General features: G+C 39.3%; 1 protein-coding gene across 7 annotated transcripts in view; it reads right to left on the bottom strand.

The window, feature by feature from the left end:
• The window catches only part of LOC107225944 (RNA-binding protein fusilli), a 39,667-nt gene extending 19,850 nt beyond the window's left edge, over window positions 1-19,817 (bottom strand). The window contains exons 1-4 of one of the 7 annotated variants that reach the window (XM_046734827.1): window positions 19,537-19,817; window positions 18,436-18,589; window positions 8,090-8,284; window positions 4,661-4,889 (exon numbers count right to left, since the gene is read on the bottom strand). In XM_046734827.1, the coding sequence (XP_046590783.1) occupies window positions 4,661-4,889; window positions 8,090-8,284; window positions 18,436-18,579 (568 nt within the window). In that variant the 5' untranslated portion in view covers window positions 18,580-18,589; window positions 19,537-19,817. Of the gene's footprint in view, window positions 1-4,660; window positions 4,890-8,089; window positions 8,285-8,411; window positions 8,454-11,103; window positions 11,249-11,612; window positions 11,634-18,435 lie in introns of those variants that run through there. The other 6 variants (XM_046734829.1, XR_006903427.1, XM_046734826.1 and 3 more) reach the window with 6 other exon arrangements.
• Between the last annotated feature and the right edge of the window lie 2,244 nt (window positions 19,818-22,061).

The raw sequence follows: 22,061 nt of genomic DNA, 5'->3' as shown, positions 1-22,061 counted from the left end.
ATACTGTGCTGTGCGCAGGGTAAGTTATGGTACGGTACGGTATACCTGACAACAGTACAAAGGACAAAAATTTTACCTACTCTAGGAAAACGGTACTTGTACTAGTGTTAAGAATTTGCTAACGTTTCAAAGAGACGACGGAAATCCGAAGCTAGCGTTGGAACCGGAGGTGACGAGTAGAAAGAAGATTCACTTGCTCTTCTGCATGTTGAGTCGCGGAAATAAAATTGAATGTATGATTATTGTTCGCTACTGGTAAAATTTACAGAAAATTAATTTTCATGCGGAACACCCAATGCCGAAGAATTTGAATAATTAAAATTGTGGAATCCTGTTAAGAAACTGCAGGCATCAAGTTTCGTCACTTCGTCGTGTTATGCGATTTCTACATTATTTTGACGAGGTCATGCCTTCGTCAATTGCAATGAAACGTACCCTGATAACGTACAGCATTTGCAATTAATGGAATTCAATACCCCCCCCCCCCCCCCCCCATTCATAACGAATACTTTGGAATTCCAAGTAATTTCGCCGACTATTACACCTCAAACTTCAATCGTCTCCCACTCCACCTCATTTTTATTGCGGTTCGTACTTTGGAGCTTACGCTAGACCTTCCATTATTGTTTCCAAGTAAACACATGCATATGTTGGTGTATATGTATAAGACGGACGGTTCTGCGACCGCGTCGGTTGCATTAGCGTTATAATAATGTTATAGATCCGTTATCGAAGGTGAAATGTACGATAGAACCCTTCATACTTTTCACCCGAGTTTCACGTAAGTTATTCGACAGCGGATCTCAAGTTATTAGGATGAAACTTTTGAGGAAATCGGAAAGTTTAAAAATATATACGAAGATAGACGAGGAGAGGTTCTACTGTAGACATTCATGCCCGCGCGAAGCGCGTATATCGGTAGATACGTTCGAAACACATAGTTGGTGTAAAATAATGCTTACCTGGCGTCTCACGATTATCTCTTATACGTAAACTCCAAGTGCAGCGTTGCAGATCGAGGCAAAACAGCGTTGTCGAAAAATATTGAGTTAAAAGAAAGAAACGTCTATATCTACAGCGAAACAAACGACAAACTGAAATACCGCACGATTATACTATTTTCAACAATCTACTAGACATATCGTGCACTTTTGTTACAGGAATGAAAATTCATTTACAAAACTTAGCCAGGCAATGGAGAACGAGTGCAACGGAGTTGCGGGCTAAACTACGCGGTATCGTCGCTACGGTCGCTAAGCCATTAAGTATACCAATATCTTCACGGGGGTGACCTTTAATCCGTGAACGCTGATAAGAGTGGCCAATCGGCATTGCTTGTCCAAGGGAACAACAAGCCGGTCGCTTTTGCTTAATTATTTTCCCTCATTTTCCTCCGTCTACGCTACTGTAAATAATATTCATTGCATCCCGCCGCAATATCCGATTGTTCGCATATTCCCTGCATCGCGGAGTGTTCGTTTCTCTCGGTGCCTGCGAAACTGGAGATTTGAAAAGTGCAGTTCGAATCGTTTCAACGTTTACAACCCGGCGCTGTTACAAGTCAACTCAAGATTGAGTGAAATTCAATTATAATCGCGACAACTGTTTCGAATTACCTTATGTATACATACCTACTGGGATTAATTGCAATCAAAGAAATCAAATAAAATCTTATCTGAAGACAGATAAACGAACAATGGCACTAAAACGACGCCATTATGGACAATCTTTTGGAGCATCAAATCGAAAGTTGCAGATTATACCGTTTGTTTATCTTCCCCGTGTATATAATCCGGGCCATCGATACTTTATGTTTACTACTATGTATTATCTATAGGCACTTGTATATTCAGATTATTCGCTACACCGAACTGACCTCGAGTTTGTGAACATGTTTGTAATGCACGTTTATTATCATTGCACTACTCAAGATGAAAATTCAGGCTACTTCAAACTTCTGCGATCCAAAGATCGATACAAATTTTATTTCACAATATTATAAGGAATATACGACAGTATAGAATGATCGATAACCCTACGATGTTTCATACGAAATATAAAATCTACCAACAGTCGTATAAGATACGAATCGCTGCGAGTTAATCGCTTCTTAACAGCACATATCAATGGCGAGTTACAGGTGGGTGACAGATGCATGAACTGATGATACAGGTGGTACCGTTCCGATGTGTGTCAAAAATAACCCGTATCGCCGGTAGCGCGAAGCCGTACGAGATCATGATTAGCCCCCCCAATAATATCACACTCGGCAAGCTTTTCGCTTAGATCCTTCCGGACCCGCGGTAATGTTAGTAGGTATATTATTTGTAAGTCAGACGTAAATGTAAAAATACAGACGCATGCGCTAATGGTCGAAAACTGTGTCGGATAAACGATAATTCCAATTGCCACGTGTATCTTTCTTGTTTTATTAAAATAATTTCTGCCATCGATCGAACCGAGAATAACGATATTTTATCCAGAAGAAAAATTTTGCCATTCAAACGGCAAGTATGGGAAAATTAAGGGAAATGAATCGAAACTTGTAGAACAAAGCTAAAAATAGAAACAAGGAAATTTATCACGCAGTTCGAAATGTTACAATGCCACTTTAGTAATTTTTGCAATATGTATAAAGTATGCGGTGTTTGTGCTTGACTACGCAAAATTTCTTCTCCCACTTTTCTGGAGAATCTGATTTAACTCCTTTTTATCCAAGACATTCTAATTTGGATATTAAATTATTTTCTTACTAATCAAACTTCCAATCACGTTCAAACAATCAGGGTAAAACACGAAAAGAGCATAATACGTGGATCTCTGCGAAAGATACGTCGCACATAAATATATCCATACAAGTTATACGGTTGAGGAAATTCTAGTACCTACATATAAGTAATATTTGCAACTTACGTAAAATTCCAGATGGCAGACGAACGTTATTAAATATGGGTATGAATATAACTTGTTGTCGAATCTCGAATACAAGAATTAGACTTCCGACGTATCTTGAGGTATAATTTTCTTCCTTCCCCCCGTTTGCCGTTCTTCCGTTTTTTCTTCCTCCGTCGGCGCGCGTGCGCTTGTTTGTTATGATCGAAAAAGTAAATAAAAAAAAAAATAAATAAAAAAAAGAACACAAGTTCCGATCTCAGGGTACGTATCGCTGAGAGAATAAAGAAATGCCGCGGGTCTACAGATGTTGGCAATCTGGTTCCTCAACGTTCCCGTCGTCGTCGTCGTGGTAAGTACAACACGTTGAAACGAACAAGCAAGCCGTCAAGCTCGCCGCTTATGCTCGGGGCAACGGGGCACCTCGGGGACTCGGTTTAGACTCGGTCAGGGGCCGGGGGCAAAATGCGCATGCGCATCCCACCGTTAGTTACTTAAGTATAAGACGACCAACGTGACGACTAGAGCGCCGGGGGCAGCCCTGGACTAGTGTAAGATTTCACGCAGGTCTGAGGTAGGTGCATGTACTGCACAGACTGCAGCATTACCAGCTTCCCTTACTCTTTCGCTATGCAGGATATTCATCTGACACCAGAGAATTACACAATATGGATATGTACACTTTCTTCGTTCGACGTAGTCACGGACAAGTGACCTCATGTCGAAAATGAATTCGAATTTGAGTACATCGGATTTGCTACTAATCGTTCGAGTGTACGAAGATTGGTATTCAATTTTTTCAGCATGATATTGATAATTTTAAACTCCCCAAGAACCCTTGCGATCGTTGCGATTATACCTGACAGACAAACCGTGTTTCGTATGCATATATAATACCTCTACGAGATCAGTGGCGATTCTTTTCATTTCTTGAAATTTTAGCACAGCTATTATTATGTTCGTTTCACTGATGAACAATAATTGTGTCTGCCGAAGCGCGTTGTAATAAAATGGACGCGTTCTTAAGTCCTAGAATTACTCCAGAAACGCCGAGTTGGTTTCTATGCGACTGCAGCGAGTAATTCGAGCCTCGAAGGTATGAGTGGCAAAGAGAAAAAGAGAGGAGAGGGACGCATGCACCGTGTACGCGATATACGACTTACTGGAAGCACATATGCGACGAACGAACGATATATTACCGTACTGTGGCAGAAAATGCATGTTTCTCGAATATTTGTACACTAAGAAGAATTTCTAGTTACGGCTATAAGTACACAGTACTTAACTATTTTCATTTTTTAGTGAAAACGAAAAATATGGTTCTGACTATGAAAATGAAAATTTGTTTCGTAGCTGTAGCCGAAAAATCTTAAACCTTAATATTTTTTTTTTGTTGATATTATCACTTGTACCGTACATATTCTTTTGCCTGTTGACTCAATTTGATGTTGATGCAATAAAAAAGTTACCTGTCATTTTGTTTGCAAGAAAAAAATGTAACAAGCTAAGCAAACAGATCGTTGTTCAATTTCAAAAAAATTTAGTATATATATGTACATGGTTACTTGTGTACGTGATTTTCCATCAGTTGAAAAATATTCAAACGTTGCCGATTTACAGTTTACTGTAATTTTCTATGTGCCAACTTATACGTATACTTCTGTAATTCAGGTTTTTCTTTATTGTCCCCTCGCTTCCAAAATTCAGATCAGGTTTGAACTTCCTGTTCATAGTTGCGCGATGCTTAGGACGAGAAACGAAAGGATACATTGTAGCATATCCTGTATACTGAGGGCTGCAAGGTCTTCCTGGGATGAGTAACAAGTGGCAAACTCCTTGCGCAGGTCATGGAAGACGGTGTAGTGCGGGGGAAGGTCGAAGTCCTTGTTGCAGGCTTCTGGATGAAGGCATTGCCGCAAAGGCGCCTGTCCGTCCACTACAAAGCGGGGTGAACTACCGGCCGCGACACACGTCAACGACGACCACCAGCCCTCGAACTGCACAGACGAACGAATAAATTAGGAATCATAGTTACAACCGATGATTGTTAATTATTGTTTTTTCAATTCGCAAGAAGGGTGAATGAATTACATCCTAAATTTTATCCCATCTATATCTTATAGTATATTACACTTAATTTCCTGCTCGAAACAACGGTAGCAAGTGAATGGATTAAAAAAGTGGTCCGTTAACTGTGTTTAACTTTCGGGTATCCCATACAGGTATGTAGAACCCAATCTGACGAATGTGTAATAATGATGGCTGTATAATTTATAAGATATGTGGGAGGTATTTACTGATATGAGGCTATTAACTAGCCCCTATAAGACATGTTCCTGGTTTTCATACACAACCATTTTCAATATGTATACACCTGTAAATATGTATATAGCATTTGTCGATATACCTATGGTGTGGACCCTCCTGCACTTTGTTTGCAAACGTATAAATGCGGGGTATGTGAGTACATCATATGTGAAAACCATTCGTTTACCGCTATAGTGCTTAAGTCAGGATAAACTTACCGCACCTTGCTACCCGCATACACCTTCGTACAGGCTTTAACAACATCGAGATGATAGTAAATACATGTAATGTTTTTAATATGTAAGTACAAAGTGAACATTTTGTGAAATAAAAGTTTCGGTCCATAGAATATGAAATGATATTTTGTTATGAAAAAACTACGATAGGATGGAATTCAAAAGAATTAAACCTTACGATCACTTGAGCCATTATCGCAAGCTGTTTTTGTGGTAAACATCGTTATACACGGTTCGTTGATTCCATTGAGATAGTTATTTCTAAACACATTATATAAGGGGTAAGCAAAAGCAAATCTCTTAATTTGAACTTGTATTATATGTAATGTAGTAAATATGTTGTTAATTTAAAAATTCCAAGACGATCATACGAGGTGATGAGGTGAGGATGCGTTGTCTCTCGTTGACGGCTGACAACAAAAACACTATTCATTCGATAGTTTACAAGCTATAACGCTCGCGGGCGTTAATCTCATGTTATACAATTTTGCGAATCTATTGATCACGATTAATTCGTGCGTTGATTCTAAAACTGTACGTGAAAATCAAACAATGGTGGACGGCGACACAGTATCTGATCATTGAACCATTCCAGCCTTCATAATTCAATTGAAGGTTGTGTTTCAAAGCTAAAAACTGAATCCAATTCAACAAACCTGCGAACCGATTTTTACTAGCAAATATACAATGTCGGAGAACAGCTAGTAAAAATCCCACTCATATATTTCAAAGTAAAAATTGCTTTAGTTTGAAAAATTGACAATCATGCATTTAACGCGTGTGAAAAATGTGTTGGTAAGATTCACACTTATGAGTTTCAGACATTAATTAGAGTAGGTATAATACAACCTATACTCTACAAATAATAACCAGCTACATTACTTCTGCAAATTGCCAATTTTTAATGTAGCGGTTCTCTAATCCTTCTCAATGTGAGAACAAAAAGAGAAAATGTTAATAAAACCGCTATTGACCGGCCAATGATTCGACGTATAGATTTGGATTGAGAGTTAACTATAGTATAGGTCACAGGGCCACGTCGAATTTGACAAGTCACTCTTTCGACTTACCGCCAACGTGACGTAACATTGACAACGTTGCGCTAATTCATCCTTGGACGTACAAAAAGTAATGACCGACTGTGTTACAAATCTAATTTTGTGAAACGAAACGGTCTAACGGTCTGCCAAATAATCGTCTGTACCTGCTGTATGAGAAAATGTTATTCCTACGAACAATTGATTATACACGATTCCTGAACATTGGATCAGCCTAAACTTTTTGAAGTTACTTCGAATTTCATGGTAATCACACCTCCTGGCTAGATAGTTTGGTCGCAGCAATCTATGAGGATAACGATGCATTGTTATGGGAAAAAAAATCGTTAATTTTAAACCTTGGGATTATCTGAAATTCAGTAAGCTGTAACAAAGTCATAAAGATCGTCAATTTTTGTCGTTGAGGCGATAGGTAGAGGTATAACTGTGTGCTAAAGTTTCGCAATGCGCATACATGTAGGCTTATCTGCGGTAACGAGGTTTCGACATAACTGGAAATACATTGAATTTACAACCTGCAGGTTAGTTCTCCTAATATATGTGAAATCGACCATGAAATATGACTGGCTCCCAGAGCGATAGTTGGTGGTATATTAATCCTTTCAGTCACAGTAGGATGCTCAGCGTTCCACCTAAAAAATTTCCATGTCCTAGTCCAATCGCAGTTTATTTACAACTTCAAATGATCTTCGTTACTTCGTATGACTATTGAAGTGTTATGGGACCTATATTCTCAACCAAAGGTGAATCTCGGTGAGAATATTGCATGTTTCGTGATGAAACAAAAATCTGAGAAAAATCAAAGATAACCAGAAGTTGATAAGGTAATTCGTTTCGAATGGTAATAATGCTAAAAAGTTGTTAATAAATTGTTTAAACTAAAATTTTTATAACAAATCTGCACTGAAATTTTGTTAATTTCATATAAAACGAACGAATTCATTGGTTTTCTAATCCACTACTATTTATGAGACTACTTGTTCCATGCCTCGAAAACTTCTTCAGTGTGTAACCATTTGCGAAAGCCAAAAATTCAGGACGTTTGATCTATTTTTCAAAAATTTTCAAATTCTTGCTAACGGGTTTTTCAAAATCACCGAAAACTGATAGGTATTCAGAAAAATCAATGAATACATTTGTTTTACATGAAATAAAAAAGATTTCACTACAGATTTGTTACATAAATTTTTGTTTAATTTACCAACAACTTTTTGGCAATATTATTACTTAAAACGAATTATTTTATCAACTTGGATATCATTGATTTTTTCTCAGATTTTTATCTCATCGCGAAGCGTTCAATATTTTCACCAAGACTCACTTTTGGTTGGGGATACACGCCCCATAATCACTTAAAATATTAACGTAACAAGTATCGGTCACGATCATCGAATTTTGACACTTTTTATCAATTTCGCGTACGCCATATTGGATCCGCCATCTTGAATTAAAAAATTATTCACAAATCCTGACTTCAGAATCGTGATCAGCGACCCCAGAAATCTCCGAGTAACAAAAATTCAGGCCAAAATATCAAGTTGAAAAATGTCCGACCGAAAGGATTAACAAGCGTGTAAGGATTTCCACGAATCATACCTGTCTGATGGCTTGGTGCAAGGGGATTCCGCGTTCTCGGAGGTTAGACTCTGTGAGGGTTGGTGCATGAGCAAGGGCCGTCTCGCTTATGACGCCGCTGCTACCGGCAACCTGCACGCCATTATCGCCCGTGACTCCAACGCCCCCGCTGTCCATCACCATGGGCCGAACGATGTACTGCTGCCTCCCCATAACCTGCAAAAAAATGATCAATTTATAACCTCACGCTTGTAGGGCATTATATGTCGCAGCCTTAAATGGTGTGAATTGGTGAGAAATGGCTCGTTGAATTAAATAAAGATACTTGCATCGTTGTGCTTACTATTATCATTATTTGGAATCGCATCCGTGTAACCAGAGTTGCCTGTAAACAGGCGTAAACGGTTCCGTTCGTAAAACTCGAGACGCTCATCAGCATTGATATTATGTATTCAGGTTTTGTTGTACACGCATAGTTATTCGTTTTCACACGTATAATTCCAACGTACTCTAATTTGTGGGACATTCCATACATACATATACATACATATCTCGATCATGACTCTACGGCGATGTCTCAGATTGGGTTTATAATTTTTTTTATGCAGTTGTATGACGGAAAACGCAATCGCAATTGTTTTCAGAATTTATTGACCCAGTGTATGTGAACTATACATTCAAAAACTTCAGAAAAAAGACCTCGAGTTTTTGAAATCTCGGTTAAATTCTGAAAAATCTTATAAAATATAATCAAATTTTTGACACCGATTAGAAGACGGAGATTTCATAACTTCCAAAGACAAATAAGAAGAATAAGTAAAAAAAATGTATTGTTATTCAATAGACTTTTTGGCATAAAAATGAATATAAAACCTCATTATAATATGGGCCGAAAAAAGGTCTGTTTAGAAAGTTACAGGAAATCTTTTAATAGGTCTCAAAAATTTTGTTATATTATATGAGATTCTTCTAGATTTTTTCAGGTTTTAGAAAGTTGGTTTTTTTTTTTTAAACTTTTTAAATTATACTTCAGAGAAACTGGATCGAAAAACATTGCGATTGCGTTTTTGTCATGTACATTCGTACAAAAAAAAAGATATAGCTAATATGAGACATCGACGTAAAATTTTTATCGAGATGTCATGGAATGCCGCTTATGAATTTGCCACTTATGGTTGCAAGGAGTTGGGTGTAAGAAATCGTAATGTACTCTTCGCTACGTGAGTAGCTGCGCAATCTCAATTATCGACGTCATTCGAGTATTCACACCGTATTTATTTATTGGATACGCTGCATTCATATTCAGAAAAAATCATTATTTCGCAACTATAGGATAATTGTCTGGAATTGAGTAATATATATATATTTTAAGAAGTAAAGCGTACATTCAGTTTTTTTCGAAACTGAATTCCTTCAAAGTCGTTCTAAATTTTCGAAACAGTGAACTTCTTTTCTTAACTGGCATTCTGTGATTGGATTACTTTTGATCCATTTTCCACTTATCATCTGCCAATGAATCTGACGTTCGGTCGGTTGTTTAAAATAATTCTTTGTTGGATTCGAAGTATCATACCTATACAATTTACAAGGTTGAAGTTGATAACGTTAAAAAGTAACGGAAAATTATGAAACAAAAAATCGTTACTTTGCAATTTTGTTCTTAGAACGAATTTGACGGAGTTAGGTTTTCAAAGTATGAGGATGTCCTGCTCCATTACGGTTTACTAAATTTCAAACAATCCTATAAGTTACAAAAAACAATTTTTTCCATAAACCTGCATCGTTACGCTAACGTTACCAACTTCAAACTCATTATAATTTACACGAAGGACAAAAACTGGGAATTTCAGTAATACGCGTTTTATATCTCAAACCACGTTGCGTAATAGACAAACCGACCGGAAACATGATTCAAACTTTTGCATGTGTTCGTTGGTTAATTCCACACGCCATAATAATTATTTCGCACACGAAAATAACACACGTAACCATGTGTGGTTAAGTGAACACCACTACAGGTAAAAACTTTCGACGACGCACGATGTAGTATTAAAAAAATAAGCACTCAAGGCATGATTTTCGCGATTCACAATGCAAATATAATGGCGAGTGAGCAAACAAAGAAATCAATGACTTCAGCATGAACAGTTTTCTCAACTGGTATAGTGTCTGTACTAAGTAGGATATAAATTCTTCGTCGGTATTATTATCAAGATTTTCGTTTTATCTAGTATAATTTCATCTGGCTACTCATCGTAGACTCCCTAGTGTCCATACCATAATATTCACTTTGCTACAGGGATAAATTATAAATTATTCAATCGGACGGCACTACGTTTATTAATAAAAATTATAGCCTTTTTTTGCTACATCCTGGATAAAGAAATTGCATATAATTATACTCTCGCTAATTCTCCGAATTCGAGAGAACCGCAGCTTAAGATTTACGCGTATTGCGTAAAAGAGAGAAGCACGGAAAAAATCAGCTAAGGAGTTTCGAAACAAAATGTGCATGCGGGGAGAATAATTGAGGTCGAAAATTTTGAAAATTCACGTATTATACGAAAACGTTGCATCTCGATGGTTTCGCAAGAGCACACCGAATATGGCATCGAGAGATTATAATTATTATTACAGACGTAGGTAGGCCACTAAGGAATGTTAGAGAAATGAGGTTCAAGGTCATGTTTCTATCCAGCTCGATCCGCGCATTAGTAAACAGTTTGTAGAGGAACAGGTGAAACAGAACGTGCGTACGTAATTGCTAAAGTAAGAAGATATGTGCAATAGTTGAAAGGTGTAAGGGTGTAAGGATGTGCATAGTGTCCAGTAAAAAAATTTAAACACGTTTCCAGGACATTGAAAATAGAATATTTTCAGGATACAAGAAAAATTCAAAGACAATTTGCAGGACTTTCGAAGGACATTTCCAGAAACACTGGACGCCATGGAGTAAGGGTGTGTAAGTACTGTGAAACAAGGCAGTCGTGTGAGTGTGAAAAATGATGTCTGATGTTTCGCTATGCGAATTTTACCCGGACATCCCATACATATGCACTCCACGTATTCGTCAAGTACTTTTTTGCACGTTTACGTAACCAACTTGCACGGGCGCGCCTACGAGGACGGTCCATGGATACACGCACAGCTCCTAATCTCCCATGTTGTTCGTTGTGTTATAACAACTAAGGCCTTGCCGATGATCGGAAGCGGTAGTGTTTGCAAGAAGCTGCTCCACGGGTGGGAAGGAGGGGGAGTACAGATTGGTAGGTCTAAAATCATACCTATTTTTGGGATTTTTTTTAAAGAAAATCAAAGTACTTGGTGCGGTTTGAGTTTCAGGGATTTACTATTTATAGTTCCAGGAAGATTTTTCCACTATGCACATGCCGCCATTTTGTTATTAATTTAAATGACAAAATTCTAAAATGTTCTTGAATCGATAAATAATAGAACCCTCAAGTTCAAATTACTCCAAATATTTTCATTAAAAAAAAAATCCTCAGAATAGGTATAATTTTGAACCGTAAAAACAGTCACGCACCAACATTTTGCCACTACAGGTTCGCCGGTTTATTATCTACTGTAGGTACAGCAGCTAGCACAGTATAAGCAACGTTTGCACTCATCTTAAACATTTGCCCTGACGTCTCATCGTTCGATCAGACGAGATCTCGTCGACGAAAATTTGTCTGAGATTTGAAAGAACCGGAATGACGAAAATTCGCATAGTTGTGAAATATTTATATACGTGTACGCTCCGAGGTAGGTGGACAAATATGGAAGTAAGTCTACGTCGATTGAGACGAGCATCTGATCGTATGCACACGAAGTTGCACTTCAACGTGGAAACTCTTCCCCAATACACATTCATTAGAAAACAAGTCCAAATTAGCATGTTGCCATGCAAAGGTCAGAGATCCAAAGTCGTTCCAAAAGTCCGACGTCCAAGGTCCAAGGTACGACTAGTGTAAAGAATAATGGTATTACGGATGTATTCGCTGCAGAATTAGACGCACGAACACAGACGACATGACGTCTTTGCGGCAAAGTCCATCGTCATAAAATTACGTACATCAAAGACAATCGTTTTAGTATTGATGAATGCAGAGATATGTTAGTTTGCTCGGAGGACAAGACATGGCGTGTGATTGAAGGGGACTGAAACCAAAGTGTGAATCTCGAGGATCTTTTAAACTTACATTTATCATGTATAATACCGGAAAATCTGCGCCCGCGTACTTTAATCGCCATTTTCAAGCGCTGTACTGTATGCCTGTAATAAATAGCATCGAATATGCAAGTTAAGCGTGAATAAACGGTGTCTAACATTTATTCATCAGCAATATCCTGCCGAATTCAAAATATTGAAATCTGATTGAATTCAAAGTCGATTGGTCTCATGTTCAGATTAAAAGGATGCTACAGTCAGTTCTTACCGAGACTGTGTTAAAAAAACAGAACAGCCAAATTTGGAACGCAATTTTAAACAAAAAATATTGCAGTACATTTTTTGCATAAAACCAAAATGCAGTGGTATGATATTTTTCGAAATTGCATTTAGAATACGGCTGTCATGCCCTTTTTGCGTTACGATGCAAAAACCTCTGATTGTAGCCAAAATATAGAGAATATATTTCAAAACACAGTCGGTAAGTACTGACTATAGCATCCCCTGAATTACTTCAATGGAGTTGGTAAAAAGACGTTCAGCATCTACTTTATCTTATCTGTGCTTGTTGTGGAGTTTTAATTATTGACTCAGGAAATTCAACTAACAGTGAAATGTTTGATTGTCGTATCAACACTGTTTCCATAATCGGACAAATCAAACTCCGAACCTTATTTCAAACTGTTCTGAGACTGTCAAAATCTGCAACATTGATACGTAATGTTCCCTACACTAAATCCAGTAACCTCTCAATTTTTAAAGAATCGCATGTACAGTGTTAAGATTATTTTCAAAATTTGGTTTACTACCCTCAGTATATCCTGCAGCTACACATTCAAATATATGCACATCACTGGCATATAGGCGGGGGAGGGGGTTTAAAATTTACTAGTTTGACATCTTCGAAGATACGATATGACGTATCGATGTGTCATTAGTCACGAAAAGCTGCAGATATTCACGGTACGGCTTTACACTAATTTACAATGAACCCCTCCTTGCGTATATCGATACGTTTTGTTGTAATTTCACGTGCTGCTCTAGCGTTTCGCATTGTTATAATTTTCTCGAGTTTCCAGTGACACGACGATCAAAGCATAATATACAAGACAGTGTCAACATAACGCGTCAGAATTTTCAGATTATCATAAAGGTCGCAGGTGTCACGGCTGTCCGCACAATTGCTCACATCGACAAACGCGATGTATTCCTGTCTTTTTACTTATACCTTTGCCTCTCTGCTGTTATATCATTCTCAGGTTGCAATATAATTAAGAAGTGGTAAGTTCACTTGAGACTTGTCGAACCAGGCGCAATGGAGTGGATTGGAAGATCGTCGATCGCTATAATCAATACACGGAACTTTTATTCACGATCATTGGTCCAAAAGTGTGACAGATTTTTTATATAGTACACTTGATTTTGACTTCCAGACCTGAAAATGAACAGCCAAAAAACTTGACGCAATAATATCAAACCCAGGGGATACATTATTCGTCACCTCTTCTTCCCATGAACCAAAACCCTGCATATTAACACCGAGATAATAATCACCCAAGAAACATCCTACAAATGGTTGTAAAAAAACAAAAAAAAAAAAAAATCATACGGTGTGTACCGAGCTTAAGGTTATTCTGTCTTATTATTTCAAGTTACATAAGTCGCGGCAGAACGAGACGGAGCGACGAAAGACGCACTTCATTTCTTGCGTTTGGATTCGGTGTGGGTTATTACCCGGTGATTACGGAGCGTCTTTCACTTGCTTGTCATATCAACCGAAAAATCAAAACGTAGATACGTCACACGAAAATATTAAATTGTACCAAAAGTTGAACGAGGCTAAAGCCGGCAGTCCAAATTAGCAGCAAAACGTTCCAACGTTCATTTTAATAAGTTAGTGAAGTCCGGCAATAAAAATTTTCTTAAATACTTTGAACTACCAATAAAACCGAGCTACATTTTTTCAATTCCAAAAAGTTTAACATGTACGGCTGCTAAATTTGGCCCCCGGCTTCAGCTTCATAAAAGTTGGCCATAACAGTTATCGCGTTCTCGTTTAGAATCATAAGGTGAAAAAAAGATCAATGGTATACAACGAGGTCTAAATTTAAGTCAGGTTTCTCCTGCAGTCTACGACAAGGTTGAATGTGAACCTCTCTCCACCCCGTCTTTCCTCAAGAGTTACGGGTCAAGACGGGCAGTACAACTTCCGTCTCCCACTCTAATTCCTTCTCCATCGCCGCCGCCTCCCGTCGTTTGTCCTCCTCATCGCCTGTCTGCCACGCTGATTTGCCAGTCCAGGAACGTCGAAAAGCTCGATCCGTGGAAGCTGACTTGACTATTGGTTGAAATATGCTAAAGTGATAGTCCGACGTCGCGTGCGTTTCATCTTCGTTTCCCAAGGGCTTTTCATTTTCAGCCTTGCCTAAGAATTTTCGGCTACTCGAACGAAGTTGGTCGATACTGTAAATTATCGAAATGCCCAAACGCGGTTTCAATTGCTGTGGAAAATATGACGTCGCAACCAAAAAGAGATTCGTGTCGTTGGAACTGAACGTCAACTTGAATTAACGAAAAAATTTATCACAGTTTGTTTTTGGGTATTATCAAAAGATGAAAGCCACGATAATGGTCGTTTTCTGTGACGTCATACGAGACACGTACGTATACTACACCCGCAGGGGTAGTAAAATTTCAACATTTTGATGATTTGAAATGTACAAATAGTAGAAAGCTTGCTTTGGTATCCTAATCATGTGGTAATAATGCTGAAAAATATTGCATAATACTATAATATGCATTTTGTTTCAACGGGAAAATGTCTATGCATATTGTAAATCAAGCATCAAAGAGTGTCGTTTATAAATCACCCCATATTCATAAGCAGTTTAATAACAAAAGATTAAATAAGCGTGAAAATAAATTAGGTCAATGACCGTATCTTTTTCTTTTTCTTTTTTTTTTTGTCCGTTTTTTTTTCATCGAAGTTGAAATACCAGCAAGCTTTCTATACCGTCCTAGTTTCACCTGGCCAAATGGAGCCTACCTAAACTGAACGGAATGGAATGACATGGAGCCGTGCCAAAGCTGCAGCGATCCGTGTTGTTGTAGAAGCCAAGCCGCATAATATTCATCACTTGGTTGTACGTTGTTCCGGTTTATTCAACTATTTCATTGCCAATGACTTTCATCGATTATTTATGTTTAAATTTTAGCTGTCCGTCGGAATCTGTATTCACGAAAATATTGTACCAATCATCATGAAATGTTCAGTCTTTCCATAAGGTGATGACGGAGCCTCCCTCTCTCACATTTTCAATATCCCAAATATAGTTAGTATAGATTACAAGCCGTGCGATACATAAGTATCGTACGATGCTTAGCTTCAGGTACAGTACCTGATAAGTAAGTATTATACATAACTGTGTTTACCAAGTATACCTATCGAGGATCACCTATTTATATATTTATGTTATGTAGTTGTCGGGCGGCGATAACCTATGTCGAACACATTATGTAACTCCTCGTATCTCTAGATTCGACTCATTGGTTCGTTACTACAAGCATAATCGCGTGTAAAGGGCATTCGATGCCCGGTAAACCTCGAATTTCCTCTCACCGTCTTCGAGTCTTTTTACTCTGTTAAAATCAACTTACCATTACGTAAAAAATCTCTATATGTGTATAACAATGAGGGATCGAGTGAAGATTTTTCGATCTTTTGGAAGCATCGTTGATTATATAGTTGCATGAATCAGGGGGATTTTAAAGGTCGCGCTGCCTCTGTAAGATTATAGTTAAAAACCCTATTTCTCTTGGTACGATCTTTATTAATTTCTATAATCGACATGTTTATCGGATTGCATGATACTCCTAAGAAAATGCACGTTGATTCGGGTTGCTCTAGACGTAGCGATAGCTTTTTAAAATTTTTTCAACCTGATAAGCAATCGGAATACTTTACAACATACCACTTTCGGGGAGGGGGGAGAGAGGGAAGGGAAACCGAGAATCGGAGATTATGAAAAGTCGTTTTCAAGTCGTGGAACATCCCATACGTATAACATATAGACACATGCTGGCGACTTTGTACCTATACCCACCTCTTCTAGACTTATCCACGTAACATAAGTAAGCCTACGGATAGGCACAATATATAAGAAGAACCCTCACATTAATGATCCCGCCGTGATAAGTGATAACGCAACAACGCAACTGATAAGTGAGAGTTGAAATCCTTCACGTCTTACTAAATCGTCAAGCCTACATGCATATACCGTGTATCTATGCGGTCAGGTGTGATCCGATTTTCATCAGTGATTACCCGCAATGTTTGTACTAAGAAAATACGCTTACAGTGGTTATAGAAAAGCGGAGACCCTATATGTGTATATGTGCACACTGTGTTAGTTCAGAAATTTGATAAAAATATTATCGCATTCAAACCGGTTTCCCTGATTAGGCATCCTTAGCAGCTACCTGTCGCCCAGTACATCTGATACGCAAAAACCTGTTATTCTGTTACAAAGAAAATTACTGCGACAACGTTGTCCGAAGTTTGATTATAATAAACCCCTGTAATAATTAAAATGTGTGTGTATCTCCCTCCGCATACCGTGGATATTAGATTGCGTGTAGGTATATGTATAAGTAACGTTGATCCGAGTCGATTTTCAGCTTTTACCATTAGCATTGAAAGATGAAAATATTATTCACCGTAGAACCGAAACGAACCGACTGCTCGGGGCGAACATTACCAGGCATTAATTTAAAGACACTCGCCGTTGATTATGCTATTAAAAATTCTCTCCGATGTTTCTTCAGCTATTTCAGTTTCCCGGACAAAATGTGCAGTAGAGACAATAATATAATTTCATACGTCGTGAGTGTATGCTACACAAAAATGAGTTATTTTATCATTGGTTTATTATACATTCGCATCAAGCATGTATATAGATCAAATGGTTAGACGATTACCGTACGTATTTATATATCACAATAATTTTTCCGCCGGTAATGATTCCTCAAGAGCAGTTAAAGGCTTAATGCATCGCGAGATAACGAGAACGACGATAATGTGCAGAACTTAAGGGGGTGCCTTAGTCGATTTCTACGTTGACGCATATCAAAATCCATCTGTCTCCAAATCGAAAAAAGGCTTAACAGCCCCATTCTGTACGCGATTTCGAACAAAAACAATCCAATCAATTTTCATTTAACGCAGAAATAAAGAAACGATACGAATTCTACGAATCCTGGAATCCCGTGAAGCCCTTTTTTCGTGTGTGAGACGCGTGGACTTCGATATTTGGAGATACATACGTCAACGTAGAAAACAACCAGAGCGCCCCCTTAATTCACTAATTGCAAGCTACGAGAAGACGTTGGTAGTGAGTATACAGGCATGATTACAATCTCACATGATGAAAAAATACTGCAAATCGATAAGATTCGAAATCAACGATCGATGTCGCATCGTTGCAAAGCGACACTGCCATGCGGTTAATTCAGGTAGATTATGGAACAGAGGGTACGAATTACACGGCAGAGAAAATTATAAAGTAAGGTGATTCAGGAAGATAAAATGGCACACAGCACCAAGAAGGTAAACCGTGGACACAGTGACTTCCCCAGCTGTGAAATCTGACTATAAATTTAGTGTACCGTGCGTAATAAATCAACGTCAAACAAATACCCAGATTTTTACTGCCTTATATCCGAAGTTTGTTAAAAGTCTGCGCCAGTCGAATTCAACGACGTGAAAAGGGCATTAGCGTGCCATTGCGAATTCTCCCATATTTAAAATGCTTGCACACGCGAATTGAATATGCAAAGACGGGTGGGATTTTTCGATGAGTTGGAAGGAGCTAGAAGCTCGTCGTGTTTTTCGCAAAAAGTCGCGTCGCGTCGGCTGGCACGTTAATTTTACGCTTTCAGGGTTCGAGGCGCCGATCGAAACTTGAACGATTTTGGCGTTTTTCTACAGAGAGAAAGGTAATCCAGTTATTACGCGAGGACACGATTCTTTGCACCGTTGACATTTCCACCGGCATGTCCATGTTCGCCGTTCTTACTTTGCGTGCGTACGAGTATAATTAATATGCTCAGTGAACAGGTTGATACATAACACAACATTATATTACCCTACCGTAGCGTACATCAGAAGTTACATAACGCACGGATGTCGGGGTTATACCTTGTTTTGGAGAGCGTCGATAAGGACGTAAACGAGGAGCGTGATTTCCTCCTCGTCGGATCCGAGCGCGTTTCCTTGTTGTCCGGCAGTGGCCACGTAAAGGGCGACCAGGTGCGTCGGCCCTCTTCCGGCCATCATCTGCATTTCCGGTCGTCTATATCAGAATCAGCCCGTAACCACGGTGAAAGAACAACACTAGCACCACCCTCACCAATTTTAAAATACAGGATTAGGAGTGTGACAAGTGGTGGGAAGTTGTCGGCAAATGCATATGTGTTTGGTATTTGACAAGAGAATGCGGGCCGAGGGTGGAGGAAGAGAGGAAGGGAGAGAAAGAGAGAGCCAATCTTATAACGGAATCCTAATCCAACGGGCTGCACTTTCAACACTGAATAATTCACAATATACGGCAAGACGGCGTCATAATATCACGTCGTAATCGAAGTCGGTCTCCGATTTAAGGTTATGTACGAAGATATACCTGCCTCGCGCACTGTGTAAAGGCAGACCAGGTGTCGAGTACTTCAATTCGGTGGTTGTTAGGTTATACGCAACACTTCCCAACAACGCTGTTTTCTTCTTCTCACCTGTGGTTATTACAGTTTCACAATATCAATTTATTCCCACACGCGTACCGCGAGTATCGCTCGAGCTTGATCGGTCGATTTATATCCCTGATTCGTTAGTATCACGATTATTGAACACCGTTCGAAATCACCGGACCCGTGAACGGCGGAACCGTTCGTCCGTAATTCTTCTCTACCTGTATATCAGACGGTTATAGCGTATCGTTATAAACATGTACGAAGTAATTTCATAACGTAAAATACCCGTAAACAGCAGCAAAGAGACACCACTGCACCGATGTAATCGTTTCACTGTTCACTCTTGGTTGAATTATAGGTATTCCAACTCGGTTCGCGTACCGATTGAAAAAAGATTTCGGATATCGGTAAAATCGTGTCCCGCACGCGGTCGTAGGTACATTAATAAAATACAATTCGAACACAGGTAGTAGTACGTCTCTTTCTCTTTATACATATATACATATATATATATGCGTCTCTGTATATACACACATATATATATAATACCGCGTACCTGCGCAGGTACGCTTTACGCGTACAACAATATCTTGTTCTTCGAAGGATGTACTTATTCGTACGGCGTTCGTCGGTTGCGCGCGGCGACGCGATTTCGGCTCGAGCTGCTGCCGCTGTCCCGCAGTGAAAATGCCAGGCAGGTAAGCGAAGGGAAAGGAAAGGTGGCCGCCTCTGCCTGCCCGCCTGCCCGCCTGCCTGACTGGCCCGGCCTGCTTGCCTGCTGGCGAACCTCGCTTTATTATCCAGGTGCGCAGATATTCAACTCCGTGCGCCGATGGCTAATGACGAGCAAGAAGGGTATACCTACCTACCTATACCCACCTTTACCTCTCGCGTAATCACGTGTCCTACGGAGAGTTTCGGCGACGCAGCTCTTCTCGCTTAGTCTCGTTTTAACCTCCTCCTCCTTTGCCCCTCACCTACCTTTGCAGTCACCGTTTCTACGAACAACGCATATATCCCCATCCGCATCTTTTGTACCTCCTGTGTATTTATCACCAGCTTTTCGCAAAATCTATCGAGATGTATACGAGTCGATGAGCACCGTGACATCGCAGCAATTACGGTACGGACTCGGCGTAAATCGAGCTTTATTGTTAGATCTTTGTTTCTCTTTGTAGGCCGATTCTCTCGCCATAATGGCGGACTCACCGCGTGCTGTTTTAATCGGCTTTAATCCTTCACTCGATTCGCCTCTGTGATTGTTATGTGCTTTTTTTATCGAAATCTCGAATTACTGTAAATTGATCATTTATATCCCGTGCCTAAATTTATTCAATTTTACACCTATCTTTTCGCAACCGTAGGATGCACAATTTGTGTATATTTAGGTACGTTGGAAATTTCCAAATCGGTGCTTGTGGTTATACCCACACATATACCTCACCTTGTACGATGTTAACGATTATTGATTAGGATATAAACAGTACAGCACTACAGGTAACGAATAATTAAAAGCGACGGTCGGTTCAGGGAAATTCTGAATCTGCCGGATCCAGGATTATAAACAAATTTTCCCGTTCCCTTCGGTTTCTTCACTACGTTTCAGCCGATAGACCTGCAATAATTAATAAGCATGCATGCGTATAAGTCATCGGCTCGACATACAGGACTTGCCGGCTTCGACCCGTTTCACCGGAATACACCAATGGATATAAATTGCGGAATTCACGTAGGTGACGAGCTCTGATTACACCTGTTGCTAGTGATGTGATGACAATGATTCGGCACGTCCGGCGTATTTTTTACGGTTCGACGCAAGGCTGAAACCCTAATGAGGTTTAAATATCAGTTCCTCCGTTCCTCTCTTGCGACGAAATTGTTCCATATACATATACATATCTAACAATTTTCCCCAGTGCACTAAAATTGAAAACAACACCGATGGCCATACATACATATATATATATATATATATATATATATATATATACAGGTATATATTATAACGGTACCGTCTGGCATATCGCTCCAAGTCGTACAAACTCTAGACTTATTGTTGAAAGTTCTCATCGCCGGAGGAGCAATGGACGCTTATACGATGAATCCGATTGGCGGATCACCTGTTGGCTGCTCCTTAGCGATTGGCTGCTGCCACGGAGCCGTAACGGTGGTTAAAGCGAGACAGGTGCCTCGACAAGCGGCGTGAGACCGACAAGGAAAGAAACAGCTGGTTGTGGTGGGGCATTTAAGCTTAACACAAGCTCATCGTCAGCATACGAGCGCCGCAACGCGCGCATTCGTTACGTTACGTGTAGATACGTATGTAGGGGCCTACATACAGTTGTCCCGTATCAGAGTTTAATCGCCGCTCTTTGCCCCCTTATGCCTCTCCTTCGATGCAACGATTTTAGAACGTCTGAGAATCGACCGAGCTTCGCTTTACGTTTTGTCTTCCGACGGTCATCCACGTGTCGTTTTTATTCCTATATTTCTGAAAACCAGGTAGCCATATTCGACAGTTGTTTACCTTTTGTATAATACGGAACGTCGGACAAACACGCTCAAACAAGGTAAAATACGTTCACATTCTGATATTAGTAGAAACTGCAATGTAATGATGACGTAGTATTGATGTGTTCAGTATAACACGGGAACTTAATGCTCGTTCCTTTTCAAAAAATAACGGCAACAAAAAACGCATTTGAATTAGACGGATGCAATTTCCAAGCTATTCGTATATTTGTAGACATGTCATACCGGTAAATTTTTAATATAAACTTCTTATTCACCAACCTTGTGACAATGAAATACACAATATTTATATGCACCTGTTCAAGTTGACGTGTGCGAAGCGGTGTAATGATTGATGTTTGCGTTAGTGCATCTGTATATGCTTGATATCATTTATCATGGTATCATCATACATCCATGGGAGTGATGTTCTAGAAATAATTGGAAATACGGTTTCACGGTGACGAAAACCAAACTGTCCTTGTGAAGTGTTTTCAAGTAAGGCCACATGTTATAATTCGAAAGCCTGACGCTCCACAATTAATTGCAGGTAGTGATGTGGCATAGTTG

The sequence above is a fragment of the Neodiprion lecontei genome, chromosome 3 (assembly GCF_021901455.1).
Source record: "Neodiprion lecontei isolate iyNeoLeco1 chromosome 3, iyNeoLeco1.1, whole genome shotgun sequence".
NCBI lineage: Eukaryota > Metazoa > Arthropoda > Insecta > Hymenoptera > Diprionidae > Neodiprion > Neodiprion lecontei.
This window is presented reverse-complemented; position numbering and strand designations above follow the sequence as displayed.